The sequence below is a fragment of the Grampus griseus genome (genome assembly GCF_964374135.1).
Source record: "Grampus griseus genome assembly, chromosome: 18".
Classification (NCBI taxonomy): Eukaryota; Metazoa; Chordata; class Mammalia; order Artiodactyla; family Delphinidae; genus Grampus; species Grampus griseus.
The window spans coordinates 66,246,351-66,267,966 of NC_139012.1; the positions used below are offsets into that span (position 1 = coordinate 66,246,351).

Below are 21,616 nucleotides of genomic sequence, written 5' to 3' on the forward strand. Positions count from 1 at the left end.
CATGTGACAGCGTGGACCCTGCTGAAGTGGAAATCAGGTGAAAAGTGAAGCTTCAGAGGAGCAGAGGACAGAAGCACAGGCAGAGGGAGAAGCTGAGTCACAGACCGAAGAGGAACCTGTGAACATCTACTGGCGGTAGAATGACAAGGAAACCCCACTGACACATTTGCCTTTTGCTCCCGAATCATCTTTCAATATCCAACGATACATTGCAGTTTCCAAGCCTATATTTACGTGTGTCTTCTTAAAAGGGGCTTTGATCACTTGAAGTGATTTGAGTGAATCTCTGTTCCTCTTACTCAAAAGAGTTTAATATGATGCTCCATAAAAACTAAAGACTCACTTCTTATGTGATCAAGACTTACAAAAATATATTTGAAAAAGATTTTCTGCCCCTACTTCTTGCATTTTAAATATGACTTAAAAAAAAAACCCAAGGCACTGTAAATACCATCAAGTAGTAAAAATTATAAAATATTAAAAATACCTGTACTTAAGGGAAAAAACAGTCTCCCCAATTTGATCTCATGCTAATAGTGAAACAAATAATAAAAGAAATCGAGTAAATGTAAGCACAGATACTGTAAACATTGGTCTGTTCGTTAAATCACTTAGCTTTAAAAATTAGGCTTAAAGCTCAAAATTCTACGGAAATTACATTTATCTTGAAGAATATCTGGTTGATGAAATAATATAAATTAAATAAACACAGGAAAGAAGTGCTAGGACAGTAACATTTGGGTCACTGAGGCTCTGGACATCAATTTAATAAAGTTACGATGAGCAGGTGGGAATTTTGAGGGTTAGCAAACTGTTTTGTGGGTTGAAATGTGTGTTTTTATGAGTTGTGGCACTAAATTAATAGCCTCATCTTTGTGCTGAGACTATGTTTTCTCTCTGGAGGTTAACCCCAGATTCAGTCGTTACTGACTAAAATAGGAAGGGTAACTGGGCTGATGTGGGACTCGGAGGCTCTAGTCCTTGAGTTTCTACAAACATGATTTTTCAAGAAAGAGACAGGAATTTTTTATTTTGGCTGCACCATGGGTCTTGCAGGATCTTAGTTCCTTGACCAGGGATCGAACGCATGCCCTCGGCAGTGAAAGCATGGAGTCCTGACCATTGGACCGCCAGGGAATTTAGGACTTTTTTTTTTTTTTTTTTTGCGGTACGCGGGCCTCTCACTGCCGTGGCCTCTCCCGTTGCAGAGCACAGACTCCAGACGCGCAGGCTCAGCGGCCATGGCTCACGGGCCCAGCCGCTCCACGGCATGTGGGATCTTCCCGGACCGGGGCACGAACCCGCGTCCCCTGCATCGGCAGGCGGACTCTCAACCATTGTGCCACCAGGGAAGCCCCAGGACTTACTTGATTCTTGTTTTCGAATGGAAACAAAATTTATTTAGTAGGGGAAAAAAGATTATGGGCATTGTCTTTATACAAGGGTTGTATAAAGTTGATTACTTAACTGTACACTATGTGATGCTTACATGCATTTTCCATGATAAAATACTGGCCACAAATTTATATCCATAAATTACTTACCTGCGTCTCTGCTATCATATTTTCATCGGGTTTTAGGTGGACAGTGAAGGCCTCTCTCATCTCTCTTACCCCATCGAATATTACTTCAATTTCAACAATGTGCTGGATTTCTCCCTCCTTAAACTCAATTTCTACAAATGCAAAATCACAGGTTTAAATCTTTTACATAGGAATATGTGAAGTTTTTCTTAAGCTTCTTTGACAGTGATCCACAATGAGAAATATATTTCATATTGTGGCCCAGTATACTTACGTGTATATGTTTGTGTGCACATGTGAGTGTGGATAAAATGGAATAAAAAGTTTTAAAAACATCACCTATTCTTACAATATGCATTGCACTCTAATATTTTCTATTCTATTCCATTTTATCCAGAAGAAAATTATAATCATAAGCTACTAAATTGATTTTTTGACCCACAGTTTGAAAAAATGCAGAGTTATGGAATAGACAATCAACAACTTTGATATCGGCACAATCAGACAAACTCACCTCTCATTTCCCAGAATTTCTAAACCAACAGGACATAAGTCAAATATATGATCACAGGCATTATTGAGTGTGAATAGTATTTTCATTATGTATATATCTAGAAAAGCTGGACATAAAATTGTTGAAATTTTTAATATCATGTCAAATTATATTTTTAAAAGACTTCTTTCGGTTGTTGACGTTAATCTTGGAAATTCAGCAATTTTTTTAAAGAAAAATGTTAATGGTGTTTTTTTCTCTCACCCTGTCGCTCCTCACTAAAAATAATTCCTTCATTGTCATGAAAAATAAACCCAATAATGGTAATCCTTTTTTAACCATTCATTCTGAGATTCTTAAAATGTTAAAAAATTAATTGATTTTATTGAACTCAAGAATAAGCAGCTGACCAAACTTGAATAAACAATTTTGTTGGTTTTACAATGCCTTGTGAAAAACTGTTCAGAGGAGAAAATAAAGAATATAATGCATAATCATTCCAATCAGAGACGATAACAGACGCTGCTTTCTCATGTAACGGCGGTATTCAATCATTATAATTCTAAATTAAGAAATCCTTTAAAATGTGGCAGAAGAAAATGTGTCTCCAATGTATTTTTCTTTTCCTACTTCCATCAATTATGAAAAGGATCTTCTTCTTTAAAATTGTGTTTGTAAGCCAGACTCATCTTTAAAATTAGTTCTGTTTCTGGGTACAGCCATTTTCCACACTGGCCTTAGCCAGTTCTTTGATACCATTAGCCTTAGATTTCTCATGCCCCAAGAGGGTGTACAGTCCTCGTTCCAGAGGATGAAAATAGCTGATCACTTCTGGGTCACCAATTTGTTTGATTTGACCTGTGTGAAGGTGCAATGAAAATTTATTTTCTAACCCTTCAACATCTGGGGATTTCATAGAAAAATACAGGTGTTTTAGATCTTTTGTACTTTTCTGCCTGGCAACAGTCATCTGGCTATGACAGTACAGGTCTTTCTCAGCACGGAATGGACTTTCTGGTTGAAGAACATTTCCATCACTCCATCTTTCCCTCACACTTTCCTTGCTTCCCTCATTTTCATTGCTTGTCTTGGCCTTGTAAACATTTGAGTTTTGTAACCCTCTGAATTATATAAACCTAGTTTCTGAGAAGTTGAAAACTTAAGTGTTTATTTTAAATGCTTAAATTAATTGTTTTCTTACAGTATACATGCTAGGTGATAGTTGTTTCCTCAGCCACTTTAGACTTTTTTTTTTAAAATAAATTTATTTATTTATTTTTTGGCTGTGTTGGGTCTTCTTTGCTGCGGGCGGGCTTTCTCTAGTTGTGGTGAACGGTGGCTTCTCTTGTTGCAGAGCATGGGCTCTAGGTGCACGGGCTCAGTAGTTGTGGCTCGCAGGCTCTAGAGTGCAGACTCAGTAGTTGTGGCGCACGGGCTTAGTTGCTCGGCAGCACATGGGATCTTCCTGGACCAGGGTTCGAACCCATGTCCCTTGCATTGGCAGGCGGATTCTTAACTCCTGCACCACCAGGGAAGCCCCTAGACATTTTTAACCCAAAAATATTTGGGTTAAATATTAACCAAAAATATTTCAATGTTTATTCTATATTTAATTTTTTGTTTACCTCAATTTGGACCATAAAAGGAGAAATTAAAATATATTTCAGGAAAGATTATTAAATTTTTTTAATAAACACATGTTGACATTTATAGGATAAAAGAGACACAGGTTGATTTACTGTTATTTAAGTTTTCTCTGATTTCATTTGTCAATTTACTATATACATGTAATTTTGTTTCTGTCTTAGCAAAAAGAATTTTCTTTATAAGAAAAGCATCTTCTGTTAAAGATCATGTCATCCACATTTAGAAGGTGTTTCCTTCATGTAAAACATGCTCATTTTAGAAATAGTTATTTTAGATTTTATAATTTAGCAGCTGATCAGTTTTTTCCTCTCTTTTTGGGTTTTATGCATATATTTCCAATGTATTATCATTCTTTACGTAGAAAATAATATGAGGATAACTTTGAAGCTCTATAGTTCATCAAACTTTTACCATATGTGCAAAGAAAATAAGTGTTCCTTTGTAGAAGATGCTAGTTTTTCCAACTGTTTCATTAATTCTATTACTGATTCTGTCACTTCCTAAACTTTGTTCTCAACTGAGCAGATCAAGATGAACGCCTGTAGTCTATGATCATCAAAAACTGCTGGCAGTCTCTATTTTGCCACTAAACAACCCACAGGGAGAGAGAAGAACTGACTTGTTTTATACTCATAAAAGTAATGGGTGAAATGATCCGAAAGTTTGAAGAAGGAGAGGGATGGATGAAATGTATTCATTATGAGTTCCTAAGGCCCAGAGAATTCATGGGCCCTGTGGTTGGTAATCTGTCCCCCTTTTACTGTCCTCCATTAACATTAAACTTTCTAGCTTGAAGTTTTGCATTGTTGTTGTTCTATGACTATCTTCTTGGCTATCATGCACATTTTCAATGCAATAGGATATTCAGGAAAATTGTTATTTAATATCGGATTGCCATAACGCAGGTAAAACCCACTGAAAATGAAAGGACTGTAGACTCAAAACAGAAGATCATCTAGCACACTAACTCAAAATTTCCCTAACACAGGTACCCAGCAGTCAAAAAGGGAAACTCTGGAAATAAATTCCATTGACTTTGTTTTCCTGAAGGAGATTAATTTAAAGGAGTACATGTATTTGTATTTCAGTTGGATGGATATCTCTCTTCCATTTTCTCAAGGGTACCAGCACTAACACAGTGTGAGCACAACCCATCTGGACACGGGCCCTAGGAGCCCCCATACCTTCCGACACAGGGTGATAGTCCTTTCCAGACGTGGCTGAACCGTCCTTGGTGTGAACCCTCACAACGGAAACCTTTGAAGTGTCTCCTTGGCGAATCACTGGAATTTTTATAACCACCGACTGTCCTGGTTCTTTGGGTTCACTGACGCTAAATTTGGTTTCTCCAAATTTAATAATTGTCTCTAAAACAGTGGGAGACACAGACAAATTAAATTGTAAAGGGAATGCTTTTTTTCTCCACTTCTAATGGTTTTTCTGTTTCCCATGTGGGAGGAGCTTAATTATATTATTCTCTTGCCTTCCCTCTGTCCCCTCACTCAGTATCACTGGTGTGTCATGAGAAACTGAGCATGCATGGCCCAGCTCCTTCCTTAGCAATTAACCAGCCCCCAGAAATCACGTGCTGTGGGCTGTGTCTATGCGCCAAAAATTTTACACGAGTGGGCCACTGACTAAGGGAAGGGAAGGAGGAAATTGTTGACCCAGGACGACCTGCACCCAAGGGTGTGTGAGGAGTAGGGAGGTCTGAATGCCTGGGGTTTAGCATTTAGGTATCAACCATATTCTTCAACATAATTTTCAGTTTAAATGGTTTATTTCGTTCTCCACTTATCTTAGTCTTTTTCCTATTTCTCAATTACTTTAAAAGCCAAGTCAGAAAGAGGGGGTTATTTTCTGAGCCACCTAAAACTTTAATACAGATGGATTTCAGTTCCTAATTTACAGTTGAACACAAGAAACAGCTTCTTACTATCAGCATCATCTCTGATCCTTATCAGAGTTTCATTTTGTTCACCAACCACAGCTCCAAAAGGGGAGTTGCTTTGTGGAGTGCCAAGAACCAGACGGAGCTCCTCTACCTCTTCGTATAGTACGTCATCCATCAGCTCAAGGATACAAGGCTTTTCAGTCTCACCTGGAACAATAATAACGACAGCAGGGCAGTCACATCCCGTAGGCCATAAGGGAAGCATCTGCAACCAGGAGGTAAGCCCCACGAGGGCAGGGATGTTGCTTTTTTCCCTGCTGTATCGACAGCGCAAGGAACAGTGTCTGGCATGTAATAAGCCTTTGATTAATATTTGCTGAATGAATGATGAGGTTTGAACATATGCAATGACAGGCCCTACTTGTACAGGGAGTTCTTTAATGCCTGTCTTAAGTTCTGTCACTTATGTCTGAAAACAAGGGGAAAAGAGGAAATGCCAATTTTATTTACAAATTTCTAACATTATGATCAGGAGGCAAATTTAGCAACTTTGTACTGGTTGGTCATTGTTAATTTGACCACAGCACATGTATCTTGTACAATTATTGGATCAAAGTGGTCAAATATTTTATGACATTGGATACATACTAAAAATGTGACATCTATTTCCTTTCATTTCTGTCATTTGAACATTAAGTCTTTCCCAGTACTGTGAAATCTACACATTTGATATGACATTATCTGCTGCATAAAGTTTGAATAAACAATATAGCACAGCACTAGAAACTAATCAATAAGTTGATACGGAAACCAAAGGAACATTCATTCACCCTGTTAATCTACCTCCCTTTGTTATCATTTAGTGCACATTAAACCATGTCATAAGCTTGCTGAAATCCAGAACCTGTATTTCCTTGATAGATATTTCACACCCAAAACGTGGCTTCTGCGAATTCCAAATAAAAATTTCAAGCCAAAAAGTACCAGGGAGGAAGGTGATGGTGGAGATATCAGTGTTTGGGCGTTCTTCAAAGTCCATCATCACCTGTGCAGACCCCTGTCGCGTATAGCATCTCACGGAAGACCTGTACTGGATATCTCCACTCCTGTGGATCACAGCAACTACCTGCCCATCATTTTCATTGCCAGTATATACTCGCTCTTTGAATTGCATCTTAGGCACTGCAAAAAAATACAGGAAAATAAACATATGAATCAAAGTGAATAGAAATGTAAGGAAAACGCCATTTCAGGAAACATGGTTTCGTGGGAAGAATAATGGAACAGAAATGAGAAGAACTGGAACCAACTCTCCACTCAGTCACTTGCCAGTGTTTTGGCCTTGAGCAAATCACTTAACTCAGTATTTTGATTTCCTTATCCTTGTAATTTTGCTCTGCCTATTTTGTGGAGTAGGAAGATGCAATGAAATGTGAGAAAGTAGATAAAACCAGAGATTTTAAGATGTCTGTATCTATATATGTTGCTTTCCCATGAGCTTTTCAGAATTTCTTGATATGAATAATATTAAATATTGTGCACATAATCACATGCACAGTTTACCTGGACCGTGTTGGAAAAGTTGACAATGGCTATAATATTATATATATTACATAATAGAAAGTGACACCTATACTAGGTCAATTAACTATAGGCCTCATTGACAATAGGTTAGACTCCTCCAAGCAATGTCAGGATCATCGTGGTAGAAGATTATTCAGAATTTTCTTGTGATGACGTGTCAGAGAGACCTGCCATGTGTCCAGAAGCTTACTGCTTCAGAACAGTGTCTTTGGCACATCATTAGGGGAATTTCAGGAGTCTGGGAGTAAGGAGATAACAGAAAGTGTCTTGTGTTGAGAAATCGAAAAAGACCATTAATACTCAAGGGTTTGTGCAACCCCATGCGTTTCCACCCATCTGTGGGGGGGAGTTCTTGACACACAATCAAGATATTGATAGCAATCTCATTTTTTTAAATTTGCGAGGAAGACTGAAAGTTTTCTTCTGAAGCTGTTTAATTCTATCAAAATAATCAGGATGAGAAAGTAAGACTTGGTCAGCTAAGGTATTATTATGGGTTGAACTGTGTCCCCTAATTCCCAGGTTGAAGTCCTAACACCCAGTACCTCGGAATATGACCTTATGTGGAGATAGGGTCTTTACAGAACTAATCAAGTAAAAATGAGGTCATTAGGGTGGGCCCTAATTCAATATGACTGGTGTCCTTATATAAAAGGGAAATTTGGACACAGAGACACACATAGAAGCTGATATAATGACACACAGGGGAAAAGATTGCCATCTACAAGACAAGAGGGAGGGCTGGAACAGATTCTTCTGTTGCATCCCTTAGAAGGAAGTAACCCTGCTGATACCTTGATCTTGGACTCCTAGCCTCCAGAACTGTCAGACAAGAAATTTCTGAGTCTGTAGTACTTTGTTATGGCAGCCCTAGCAAACTAATACGGGTATATAAACCCTAGTTTATCATTTTACTTAACATTTATATAAAGTCTACCTTATCGTTTTACTTATCATCATAAATTAATAAACACTCACAATCTGAGACAGAATCATTTATGGCCACCGTTGCTTTGCTGGGATCACCAAGGGCAGCATTCATAGGCATTCGAAGCACAAGTTCAAATTTCTCAATTCCCTCCAGCACCGGCTGTCCAAGATCATCCAGAATGATAACACGAACAGTCTGCATGTTGACTCCAGGTGCAAAATCTAAATTACGACTGATTCCCACATAGTCTGTTCCAGCTATGACAGTAACAGAAGAATTTTTCAGTTGGGGACTAACTCAATTTAAACAAAATTATGAGAAGCAAACTGTGAAGATATATTTATAATCCTTTTTAAAATATATAGACTAGCATACCGTTACAGAAAATACATTTAACGAAATGCAAAAGATTAGTATCTAACCTTTTGGTTATTGAGATGGTAGATCAAGGATCAGGTTCTGAACTTTGTCTTATCTATGTCTAACAAGTTATTTTACCTTTAGGTATTTTAGCTTTCTTATAGCTTTCTTCCATCTATTTTGGAATTCTCAAATAGAACTAGTAAAAATCAGGTCTAAAAATAACCAGCATATCAATCATTTGATTATCATAAATTATATATGAAATATAAATATTGAAATTTTGTTATTATTAGTTAAATATCCAAATCTATTTTCAGAAGCTACTACAGAACTTTAGGTGTGTGACTGCCTGCTGGTTAAAACAACACATTTCAGATACAAGCTTTTGTCTGACATGCTTCACCCACACCTGCCCCAGAGACATATTTGGTTTTTGGCTTATTATTTTTCAGACTGTGGGGCGCATACTAGTGTTGACATCTCCATTTATGTTCTAAAGTAGTTAAAAAAACAAAACTTTCTCTTAATCTTTAGGCACTACATCCATAAAGACTGAGAATAGGGGAGAGTGTTCAGTATTATTTCTTCCTTGTTTTCATAACTTCTGCTCTTCTAACTCTCCTTTTGTATCTGTTTACCTCTGAATATGGAACTATATTTGAGTATGTGTCTTTAATTCATTTTTAAAAGTCTCTGTATCTGAATCTCACTGTGGTTCTTTCCGTGTTTTTCTTTTCCTCTTCTTCTTTACCTTTATTCTCATCTCTTTCTTTGATTTGAATTTTCTGTAAAGAAATGACTGATTTGGCTAAACAAATGTTTATTGGACACCGGCTACATGCAAAACACTATGCTGGTTCTACAACATTTAAAAAGTGAAAACTTAAGGGTGACATAAAATGGGATGAATGGTATGCGTGATGAATGTGTGATGTGTGCACGATGTATGCGTGTGGGCATGTGTAAGAGATAGTTTGTACTGCTGGTCATTTAGATGGAACAAAAAAGGAAATTTCTTATCTTATGCTTGTCCCAGCTTTAAGATAAACTTTTAGCAGATGTAGATTCCAGAATAAAAGGCAAGCATGTGTCGGCTAGGACAGATTGTATAATGAAGTGTAGGAAAAGTCTTTGGGTCCCAAGTATTTATGGGGACGTTTGTTTAAAATGAGGAAGGAGCCAAGCTAGAGATACATACCTGCATGATACTTAAATGCCACTAGATTTCTCTGAGGGTGGCCTTCACAATTATTCTAGTTGTGCATATGATGTCATAATATTCAACGATGGTAGATTTCCCAAGTATAGAGAACCAATTCATGCAAATAAAGGCATTCAAATGTAGAGTCTTTGACTTATATGTTTATAACTCAGCTTTTGATTTGTGGTCCTCTAGATGTATTTTCTCACAATAGTAAATAGAGCCTAGATTTGCCAACTATACAGTAATAATTTCAGAAAAAATTACATTCAACCAGACTGCTTAAACAGAAGTGAAGTATTTGGGCTTTAAGGTACTTCATCGTGGCAAGTGGAAAATTGTAGAATACTCAAAAGAGTTGCTGTAGGAAACTGCTCACCATCAGCAGAGGGAGGGTCTGTCTTCTGAGACCTCACGGTGACGCTAGAAGCCTGGGACAGGTCAGTGCCGGCTCTCCACACCCGCACGTCCACAGAGCCTATGCTCTCGTCCACAGGGTACTCGACGTCACCAAAGTAGAGGATGGGTTCTGTTAAGAAGGAAACAGAAACCATTTCTGTTACGTTTACTTTTCCACATCAAACTGTACGATGAAATTCCAAAGAACAGTTCGCTTCATCTTATCGACTTCCTTATACCATCATTTTTTTTTCCTTTTAGCAAGATAACATCTCTTTAATCTCTAGACTTACACAGTTTTCAGATCAAAATGCCTCTGTTGAAAAACAAAAATACATATGGTAAAGTGTCTAATGGAACTTTTTTTTATTGCTTATTTTTGTTGTTGTTGTTTTGCTGTGTTTTGTTTTGGCGGCGCTGCACGGCTTGTGGTATCTTAGTTCCCTGAACAGGGACTGAACCCCCGCCACGGCAGTGGAAGCACCGAGGGGACCACCAGGGAATTCCCTCTGATGGAGCATCCTTATCTTGAGGCACATGAGTTACTTTGTCCCCTGTATGTGGGGTTATAAATGGCTTCTAAATGTACTTCCTAAAAGTTTAGCTGGTAAAGTAGCTGCAAAATGAAACAAAACACATAAAGCTGAAATTTTATGAATTTGGCCGGACGGCTCACTTTCCTGTCTCCTACCGCGTCATCACTCTGGAGACTATTTGCATAACGACATCTTCTAGTCCATCAGTCCACTGTCTTTGGGCCTCTTATAACCCCTAGAGAGTTAGCCCCTATTGGCATAACTAGACTACATACGATTGGCATAACTAGAATATATATGATTATGAGTCCTGAAGACTTTAGGACATGATAGTAGGTTACCTATAGGGTTTTGGGGGTACTCTATACTGAGGTTCCACTAGAGAAATAATCTCATACCAAGGGGCTTACATTTTTTTTTTTTTTTCCGGTACGCAGGCCTCTCACTGTTGTGGCCTCTCTCGCTGCGGAGCACAGGCTCCGGACGCGCAGGCTCAGCGGCCATGGCTCACGGGCCCAGCCGCTCCGCGGCATGTGGGATCTTCCCGGACCGGGGCACGAACCCGTGTCCCCTGCATCGGCAGGCGGACTCTCAACCGCTGTACCACCAGGGAAGCCCTTACATTTGTTTTAAACGTGTATGAAAATCATGTCACTTAGGCCATTAAAACAGGACACACACTTTGGAGACTTTGTATTTTTCTCCAGTATTGGCGATGAATTGATCTAACCATCATTCCCTGTCTGATTCTACCCGTGACCAGCAGTTTACCTCGTGAGACAGCTGCCAGAGTCTGAGGGATAGCAGTTAGCTGACTAATGAAGAAACCTGGGAGACAATCTGTGAGCTTTTAAAAAAAATCCCCAAAACTTATTTTGAAATATTTATAGGCTTGTGGGAAATTGCAGAAATAGTAAATGGAGTGTATACTTTCCCTATTGTGAGCTTATCAACAAAGATAAATTAATTGAGTATATTCATGTGATAAGGCAGATAGTCCTTTGACTTGAGACATTTTAGTCATCTGTGTGTGGTTTTTACAGGACTCCAGAGATCTAAGTCTAAAAGTTCATGCAACTCACATCAATGTTCCCTAAAACACAAGGTCATTCAAGAGACGACTGTCACATTTCAGAGCATTTAATTGAATTACCAAACACAAAAATGAAACAAAACCCTACAATGATGGCTCACAACCACAGGAAACCCATTCTGTGCACTGCTCAAGTAAGGATTCTTTATTTTCCTTCCCCCCAATAAATGATCTTTATTGAAACTGGAAAGTTGTGTTTTCTTTGTTTCTTCATATGCGAGCATGATAAAAAGCACAGAGCTCCCTGAACTCTTGAATAATACAAAAGCAACCTTGGAGATTTTGCTGCATATTTTGGTTCACGGGGTGATAAATCTGCCCACAGCTTACTTTCACCTTCTCATCCCTTCAGCCTGGACAGTGCTAGGGCCTGTGAGTGGATGTACACAGATGAAGGGATTATCTTATTCACCCCAGCCAAGGTGGACCTCAAATACAAGCCAATAAATTCCTTACATTTCTCACGCTGAGCAGGGGGCAAAGGTGAAGACGAACCCTGAAAATGCTTATTGTGACCAGACGACCACACCAAGCACATCTGTGTGTCTTTTAAAAGGCTTTTGCGATTATTGCAGAGGCCTGATCATCTGCATCTAGTGAGTGATCTAAGCCTCTTCACATTCCTGGCAAACCGCATCATTGTACAGATTAGATTTGAGTTATGGAAGATATCTGTGAAATGCAGTGAGGGAGACCCCTCCCGTATTCCCGTCTCTCTGCTCCTCCCAGATACATACTAGAGGTGGAACAGACTAAAATCACGTGAGTGAATACGACCATGGATCACCAAATGGGCTACGCAGAGACCAAATTTTGTTCTGCAAGTGTGTGTTCAGACTCACTCCGTCAACTGCAGATCAAGTGTTTTGATGTTATAGCATAATGTGCAGTTCATATAAGGAAAAAAAGAGTTCTATGTATTCAATAGTACTCTGAAATTTTTTTATCCAAGTTGTCATTAAGAGTGAAGAGTAATGATAATAGTTACCACGTGTAGAACATTTATTATGTGTCTGACATATGTGCTTTATGCGTGTGTGTGTGAGAGAGAGAGAGAGGAAGGGAGAGAGACAGAGGTGGGAGGTCACAGCACATGTGACAATGCAATAAATAATAAGATTTATGTGAATGATGCAAACAATGTATCGTATCGCCATTGTATAGTGTGTGGTTACCTCCAGCAGAAAGAAAGAGGAGGAATGGAAAAAGGGTTTTAATCCTAAACCTCTCAATTTCACCACTGCAGCTAATAGAACGCATTAGGAAAGATATTTTTCTCCTTAAGATTGATTTTTTTTGCCTATCTGTAGATTTAAGTTAGTTATGTACTTTCTCTCCCTCTCTGTGCTCTATTCATGATCACTGGAAAATTAGTCTACTAATCAATTGCAGTCACTGCAATTAAAGTATAAAGTGACTCTGATGAAATTAAAACACGTTTTAATAGTTTTTATTCATTCTCATTAACTGCCTAGTTTCTTACATCATGAATAAAAAGAAATGGTGGCATTAGCACCTCTGTATCTTTTCAGTGTGGTTGAATGAGAACTGCAAAGAATCATCATTATTGTTATTTCAACTTCTCAATACCTTGTCATAAGTCTCTAAAACTTAAATATTATTTATAATTATTACCATTTGTACAGAATCTTATGGAATGTGAACGACTTAAAAATCCTTCAAGCAGTGACTTGAGTTATAGATAATTGCTCAAGATAACTGGCAAGAATTTCCTTGACCATTTTAATGTGGAAGTAATAAACTAGTGAAAGGAAGAGAGAGATAAATGGATGAAACTGTCAACAGTTAAAGGATACCTATGCGAAATTCAGAAGAATTGCTTGTTCTTGCAAATTATCATTATTTATGAATAAGATTTTAACTCACCTCTCTGGTTTTTATCTAGAAGCTTGGTTTCTCTTAAAAGTTAAGTAAACTGTAGACCTTTGTCTATTAGTTTTGTAAATATCCATATCACAACTTCAAGTAGATCAGAAAGAAAAAAAACTATTTAATTGTGTAATCAGATCTTAAATACACACCGTGCCTTGTAAGTTCACAATCTTAATAGAGAAAACAGTCAGTGGCTGGTATTACTACCTGGAATGAGAAAATATCAAATAAAGTCATGTAGCCCACACCCACAAAACACCATTTTAAAACAGTCATTCGTCACCACTCCACCAACCACAGGTGACACGGCAGAATGCACGTTTATTCCCCCAGCGGAGAAAAGATAAGTTATATACAAACAGTGTGAGGGAAGCACAAGGGAGGTTTTTAAATTGGCCACGTGATATAGTGTGAAATTCTCAAGGGAAGTCAAACTCTACTCTCTGTATCCTTTGTGGTGTTAACACTTTTAAAGAAAGGGCACAGATCAAGGCATTGCCTACAGAAGAGTCTGTTTTAGTTCATTAAACATTAATATGCTTTTCAAGGTTGGGAATACTTTCAATACAAACAACACAGATAGGATCATGTCTATTTCTTGCAAACATAGTTGACGAGGAGGCTTGGCGTACAACACACACACCTGCAATGAAGACAAAGGGAAAATCATTTAAGTTTTTCCCCACAGGGAAAAAGTGAACTTTTTTCCTTTGCTCAGTCTGTGGTGTCTAGATTGATGTTTACAATTACTTTGTGTCTCATGAGATGAAAGGAAGAGGTGCCAGTAGTAACTGCTATCTGGAGCCAAATCTTATTTACTCACGTGTACCTGGAACATTGGTCAAGTAGGCTTTGCAGCTCTAAGATGTTTGCTTAGAATTGAAAAAAAAAAAAAAACCAAAAAACTTCTACGCCATCTTTTGGTTCAGGGCTGAAAATAATACAAAGGAACCTCCCTAAATGATTTCCAATTCAGATCTCTCTTCTGAGTTTTGGACCTTGATAACTGGCTGCCTACACAACGCCATGCCGTCGGCACCTCAAGGTAAACTCAAACAGAGGCAGCAGAGTCACCACCACTGCCCACCCCCTGGCTTCTCTCTCTGTCACTGCCACTACCTTAGATGCAGCCAGCGTCACCTGACATTGAACTCTCCCAACAGCAACTTAGCTAGGCTCTTAACCAGAGGCCATCCCCCAAAGCAAATCTCATCATGGCAATCCCTTTGCTGAAAGCCTTTCAAAGTTTCAACGCTCTTAGGGCCGCTAACAGACTTTTTAACATTGGTTAAAAACACTGGTTTGTAAAACACTAAACATTTGGTCTCAGTTTGCCTTTTAAATCTCATTTTAGCCTCTTTTCTACCCCAAAATCCAGTGTGTTGAACGTCTTAAATGTGGCACTCCCAGTCTTTGCTATACCACTGCCATTGCTTTGAACACCCTTCCCTCCTCACAGGATAACTCCGGTTTCAGATTTTTTTTATTTTTATTTTTTAGACGCACCACGCGGCTTGTGGGATCTTAGTTCCCTGACCAGGGATGGAACCCAGACTCCCTGCAATGGAAGCACGGAGTCCTAAACCACTGGACACCAGGGAATTCGGGTTTCAGTAGAAGTCACTTGTGCTGGGGAGCAGCCTGTCTTCCCTCGTCAACCCCGCCCCCTCCCCAGTCACCTCAGGCTTGTATCCCTCACTGTCTCTGAGCTCTCTAAGGGGAGGAATTAAGCCTCCTTTACTCACTGACGCTTTCCTAACACTTAGTGTAATCAATATCTGGCCGTAGGTGCTCAATTAACGTTTGCGGAGGTCATGAACACCGTGTAAAATAGGATCAGTGATTTGCCAGAGCAAATGAATAAATACGTCTTTGTGGTGGCTGAGTTAGAAGACAACCGTCCTTAGCATCAGGCAGTGGGAGTTACAAAGCCTCAGAAGGAGGATGAAGTGCTCGTCTTTGCAGTAAAACGACTGCTGAGGCTGACCTTTGAATCTGGAGCAGGTCCACAGGGGCAAGGGGAGCCCACCACAATGAACTCCAAGAGAAGGGTTTTTTTTTACTTTCACTTTTTAAATACTTTGCCTCCAGGCATTTCCAAGTTGGATGTGCATTAGAATCCGCCAAGGAGATTTAAAGATACAGATGCTTGTTCTCACCTCCAATTTATCGAATCATAATTTCCAATGGGTTCCCCCAGGCACCAGTGTTTTCTCTTTTTCTTTTTCTTTCTTTCCTTCCTTTCTTTCTTTCTTTTTCTCTCTCTTTCTTCCTTTCTTTTTCTTTCTTTCTTCCTTTCTTCCTTCCTTTCTTCCTTCCCTCCTTCTCTCCTTTCTTCCTTTCTTTCTTTTTCTAAGCTGACTATATTTTTTAGAGTAGTTTTCAGTTCAGAATTGTTTTCAGAGCAAAACTGAGCAGAAGGTACAGAGATCTACCATATACTCCCAGCCCCACCTGTGTATCTCACCAGTGCTTTTGAAAACCTCTACAGGTCTCAGCAACCTTCAGGTTGTTTTAGCTCATGTCAGTGTCTTTAGCAAATAATAAGTATTGGTTAGATACCACACTAATTGTTTTGATTTCAGTATCTTACTTCATCCTTACAGCCACCCTATAAGGTACGTACTATATTAGTCTTCTTTTCACAGATAAGGAAACTAAGGATTAGGGAGATTGAGAGATTTGCCCAAAGTCACACATCAGGGAAATGGTGGGTTAGGATCCATGCCTAGATAAAGTGTGTACCCTTAACGAAGCTAACTAACCTTAACTAAGGCAACCATAATACAAAAGGTTGTCACAAGATTTTAATGAACATAATTTCTACCCTGAATTCAATGTATGTAGGTGTATCATATAGAAATGCTAACGTAAGTGTACAAAGATACATACACAAGTATGTTGTACTTCATTTGTACTCAGGCACAACTGAAAACAAGCCCAAAATCCCTCAGAAGGGGACTGGTTGAATTACAGTTCATTCAGAAAATGAAAGACCAGGCTATGAAGTTGATTTTTTTTCTTTCCTTTTTTTAAGGTAGAAAATCTAGTGAAGACATTGACATCTGGTTAAAGACAGTTTTGTGATTTCACACCCTCTACTTGGCTTCCTCAGCAGCAATGATAGATTAAAAATGAAAGATAGCATGCCATTTCTTCTTGGTAGCTTTGAAGACTTTCCCTTTATCATTATTACGCTTGATAAGGAAAGGGAGAGCTATGCTCAAAACAAGATAAGCATCTCTGTGAACTAAGAACGTAACAGAACAACAGGACATCATAGTGGTGAGCGGAGCGCAAAGCGAATGGTTCTGCTGGCCTCTTGTCTGCACAAAGGCTGCGAATCAACACTGGAGCCATAGAAACCAAAGGAAAACGGAACTCAAGAGCGAGGGCAAAATAAACATATTTTCAGCCATTAAAGACGAAGAGGTTTTCTTACCTATAGATGCACACTGAGAAAGTGCTAAAAGCACAGAAGAAAAGTAAAATCAAATGGAGCAACTGGATGCAAGACACTTTGCTGAGCAATCGATAAAATATGCTGGTAAATCCAACTATTGATGGCAAGCATAAACAATCATCGTAACTGATATTCTCAACTTAACGCTGAAACTGAAACTTGCGACAACAGAGAGGAAGTTATAAACAGATGAATTCAGTGGGTGTCTAGACTATTCCATGTCCTTGTCTTTTTCAAGAGAGTAAACTTTGTTAGGCAGATAGTAAAGTATCTTCATGAAAATTATGAGTTGCCACCAAAAGGACAGAAACCAGTAGAAAATAAAGATCACAAAGGATACGGAAAACTTTCTTGGCATAACAAGAAGCTGTGAAGGAGGGAAAAAAATAGAGGAAAAATCCATATGCAGAAACCCCAAATTAAAAGCCCAAGTATATTGCCATCACTAGAATAAGGCAAACGGCTTAACTTTCCTTATTTAAAACAGATGGGCTGGATTAAAAAACAAACAGACGTAAAAAAGTAGCTGTAAACAAAATTTGAGGAAAATATGAAAACTATAAGGATGTAAGAAGGCTATGTTAAACCAACAGGAAAAAAGCAAGGCAGCGTGGTAACATTAACAAAAGTCCAAATACAATTTAAAGCAAATTCATTAATACAGAGGAATTCCACATAATACAAAACAACGGCCAACCAGGATTATCTGACATTCTTGAATTTGTATTGAAATATATAAAGCAAAAATTGACGATTATAGGAAAATATTGATTAATCCACGATTATAGTGGGTTTTTTAAGTCTTACAATGCTCAGAAAATGATAGATGAGGCAAAATAATGTAGTAGGAATATTAAAAAATATCGCAACATAACCTTTGTCTACAGCATGTATGTATCCCTGACCCCCAAAACAAAAGATTGGTATCCAAAATAAATGAAAACTTTTATAAATCTACAACAAAAATTTTAACAGCAAATGGAAAAATTGAAAAATTATATAAACATTCAAATCTCAGGAGAGAAAACTTTCACTGTTATATGGAAATAATCTTAAAATGAGATATTATTTAATATTCATAAGATTAGCAAAACCCAAACAGTTCAACAATGTGTGGAAACAGACATTCTCAGATGCTGCTGGTAGAAAGGCAATTGATTCAATCACTTTGGAGAGAGTTGGCAATATCTGTTAGAATTGAACTTGTACGTCCAGCATGACCCATCCATTCTATCTCTAGGTATACACCCTAGAAAAGTTCCCTACACGTATATTCAGGAATATTTACAAATATGTTTAGTGCAACTCTATGTATACATACAAAACCCAATGTCAGTAGGGCAGCAGGGGAATGGATAATAACACTCATCTAAATTCATCAAAATAACCAGATCTTGAAAACACGATGCTGATTTAAAAAAAAAAAAAAAAGCAAGTTGAAATAGATACTTATCCAGTTTGCGATCATTGCTACTTTGGAGGCCCATGGTAGTTGAATGGTACTAGAAGGAAATTTATGTTTTATGTCTAGTGTTTGATTCCTTTAAAGGACCTGAGGCAACTAAGAAAAATGGAACACTGGTTAATTTTAGATAGAGCACACATGACGCTGTATAATTTTTGAACATTTCTGTAAAGAAAAAAAATTCTTACATGATAGTTATAGAATGGTATGTATAAAATAATCCGTGTTGTTCATACACATATTATTGATGCACAGAAAAATAAGAAAGAATATATATCAAGTTGCTAACTGGTTATTTCTTAGAGATGGGCTCATGAGGGAAGTCTGCCTCCCTTGTTGCACATTTCTTCCACACACTAATTTGCTATATACTTTACATTTTTTCCCCAAGTAGCATCTATTACGTTTGTAAATAGGAAGAAAAAAAATTAGATTAACTTCCTTCTATAAATAACATCTTGTAAAAAATTAGTTTTAAATAATTTTGACTGGGCCTTTCCCTACTTTTCTTTCAAAACATATGTAAACACACATTCTTAAGAAAGACCTAATATTTAGTCTCTAAAAAGCACTTTCAAAATTCTTGTTGGAAAAAAAAAGGTCAAATATATGTTTGAGTATATGTCAGTTTAAAGGCATGTTTTGACATTGCTTTTCCTTGCCAACTATAATTTTCTCAGAAAGAATAAAGAAAAGTCAGGACATGTCTAAAATGCTTATAACTTAAGGACTGAATCTTCCCAAGATTTCAGCTGAGAATACGTGGTGAGCCTTTCTCCAAAAAAAGATACTGTAATTAGAGATTCTACTGTCGATCTAGTTTCACTCCAAAACTCTGATTTTGTCTTTTTCAGGGTCGATACAAGTTTAAAATAAAATTTAAATGTTAAGGTCATCAGAGTTTTCCACCATCCAGTAGCATTTGAAGAAGGCTTCCTGAATATTCTTTATTCAACAAATATTTCTGAGAACCCATCTCTAGGAGAGTGTTTTTAAAACTCTTTTTTATTTCTATCCTATATGATATCACATCATATAAACAAGGGAGAGGAAGGATAACTGGTTATAACTCTCTGATTTCTCAACTCAATGGATTCAATTTACAATTTCCTAAACAGTATTCTTTGTAGCATCTAAAACTGAATGTAATGATAAGTACTAAGCAAATAAGAGATATCTTGCATATGTGAAAAAGATATTTACTATCTCATGAGTGGGATAGAAAAAGATCTGAAAACAACTTAAAAGCTCATCAATATGGACTTTTTAAAATACGTTACAGCCACCCTGTGGAATACTATGTAGCCATTAAAAAGAATCAGTAGGTTTATGACACAAAAAGCTTTTTGTGTCATACACTGTTATGTGAAATAACTATAACATAAAATACTATGCAGAAAAAGATCAAGTAGAATAACAAACATTAATTGAGTATTTTCAGTATGCCTGAATTGTTCTAAGTGCTCATAACCTTTTGAGGTAGGTATTATTATCATCTCCACTATACAGATAAGGAAACTGAAGTCCAGGAGTTCCAGATCAATAGCCAGTAAGTGGAAAGGAAGTCAGACTGCCTCCCTCTAGAATATGTGCTCGTTGCCTCTTCACTATAACAATAATTACTTCTAATCAAAGTAAAAGAAAATGTGTGCATGTAATTGTGTGTACAGAAAAGCCACACGTTGTACTTAAGTGACCTCAAGGGAGAGGTGTGGGTCTGAAGAGGGAGATAAGACAAGACTACTGCCATTTAGTTTATGTACTTCTCTATGGTTCTCATGTAATACTTTTGTAATGAAAGTATTAATACTAAGCAAGAATTAATCTGCGTAACACACCTCCATTAAACATAACCTCAAAACAGTAGATTTAAGAAAAACATTTATTACAGAGTGGAAAGTCTCTTCTCTCTTGTTAAAATCTTTAAAACATTTTTTTTACCCTTAACAGATTCTGGCATCTTTACCAGCTTGCTGCAGTATTTCTCAGTGGTGTGGATGAGAATCCTCTCTAGGGAACCGAGAAGTTATTGCACTTTCCAAAAAATCATTATCTAAGACTCTGCAAGGTCCTGCAAGGTTTGTGCCTTTCGATTTTCACATCTAACCTCCTCCCAGTTGACAGCCGTCAAGCAAGTCCTGCAGCTCATACTTCACATGGCGCTTTTCACGCTGTATTCACATGACTCATTCACTCACTCATCTCCCTCATTAGACAGAGACCTCCCCAAAGGTGGAAATCAAGTACTACTGTTCATCCATAAACTCCAATGAGAAGTGTGGAGCCTGACATACGAGGTCATAAAATAGTGTGTGGAGACATAAGCTAAGACTGATACCGCTTCCAGTCTCTAATCCAAAGTAATCATCACTATGGCTCTAAAGCTCATCTTGTGAAAACACACCAGTTACTATTAAAGCTAGTGCAAGAGTAATATTATGACGTAATAGCTACTTTTACTGAGTGTCTGCCTCTGCAGGTCACATCAGAATCCCTAGAATCTTTGTTATATTACCTATCGTGCTCCCAACACAGACTTATAACGTCATTATTTTTATCTGCTGTTTACAAAAATGAAATTGAAACTTAGAGAGATTAAATAATTATCTCAAGGTCACACAGCTCATATATAGTGGAAGCAGGATTCAAATGTAAGTTTCTAAGACTGCAAAATCTGTGCTTTTTTTATTATGTAGTACTTTCTCTGAAAATGATTAAAAAATGGAAAAGTGAGCATTTTTAGAATATTTTTCTTTAAAGAAGTGTAATGAGAGTCTGTAAAGACAGAGACACAATATTCCATGTAAGAGAAAAATTAGAATATGTTACAGATCAGTATTCCTCAGTTGTGAAGGTAAATTTCTTCATTAAAAAAACAAGAGCAGGGCTTCCCTGGTGGCGCAGTGGTTGAGAGTCCGCCTGCCAATGCAGGGGACACGGGTTCGTGCCCCGGTCCGGGAGGATCCCACGTGCCGCGGAGCGGCTGGGCCCGTGAGCCATGGCTGCTGAGCCTGCGCGAGAGGCCGCAGGGGTGAGAGGCCCGCGTACCATAAAAAAAAAACACAAAAAAACCCAAAAAACAAGAGCACACCATCATTACAGGAACAGGGAAAGAAAATTAAGATACCACC

At 37.9% G+C, this 21,616-nt stretch overlaps 1 protein-coding gene across 1 annotated transcript in view; it reads right to left on the bottom strand.

The window, feature by feature from the left end:
* FREM2 (FRAS1 related extracellular matrix 2) overlaps positions 1-21,616 on the bottom strand; it is a gene marked incomplete at both ends in the record, with an annotated part of 154,436 nt that overhangs the window by 29,755 nt on the left and 103,065 nt on the right. The window contains 6 exons of the mRNA XM_082675778.1: positions 1,545-1,675; positions 4,848-5,030; positions 5,600-5,764; positions 6,542-6,739; positions 8,120-8,329; positions 10,016-10,165. Coding sequence (XP_082531904.1) covers positions 1,545-1,675; positions 4,848-5,030; positions 5,600-5,764; positions 6,542-6,739; positions 8,120-8,329; positions 10,016-10,165 — 1,037 coding nt within the window. The remainder of the gene's footprint in view (positions 1-1,544; positions 1,676-4,847; positions 5,031-5,599; positions 5,765-6,541; positions 6,740-8,119; positions 8,330-10,015; positions 10,166-21,616) is intronic.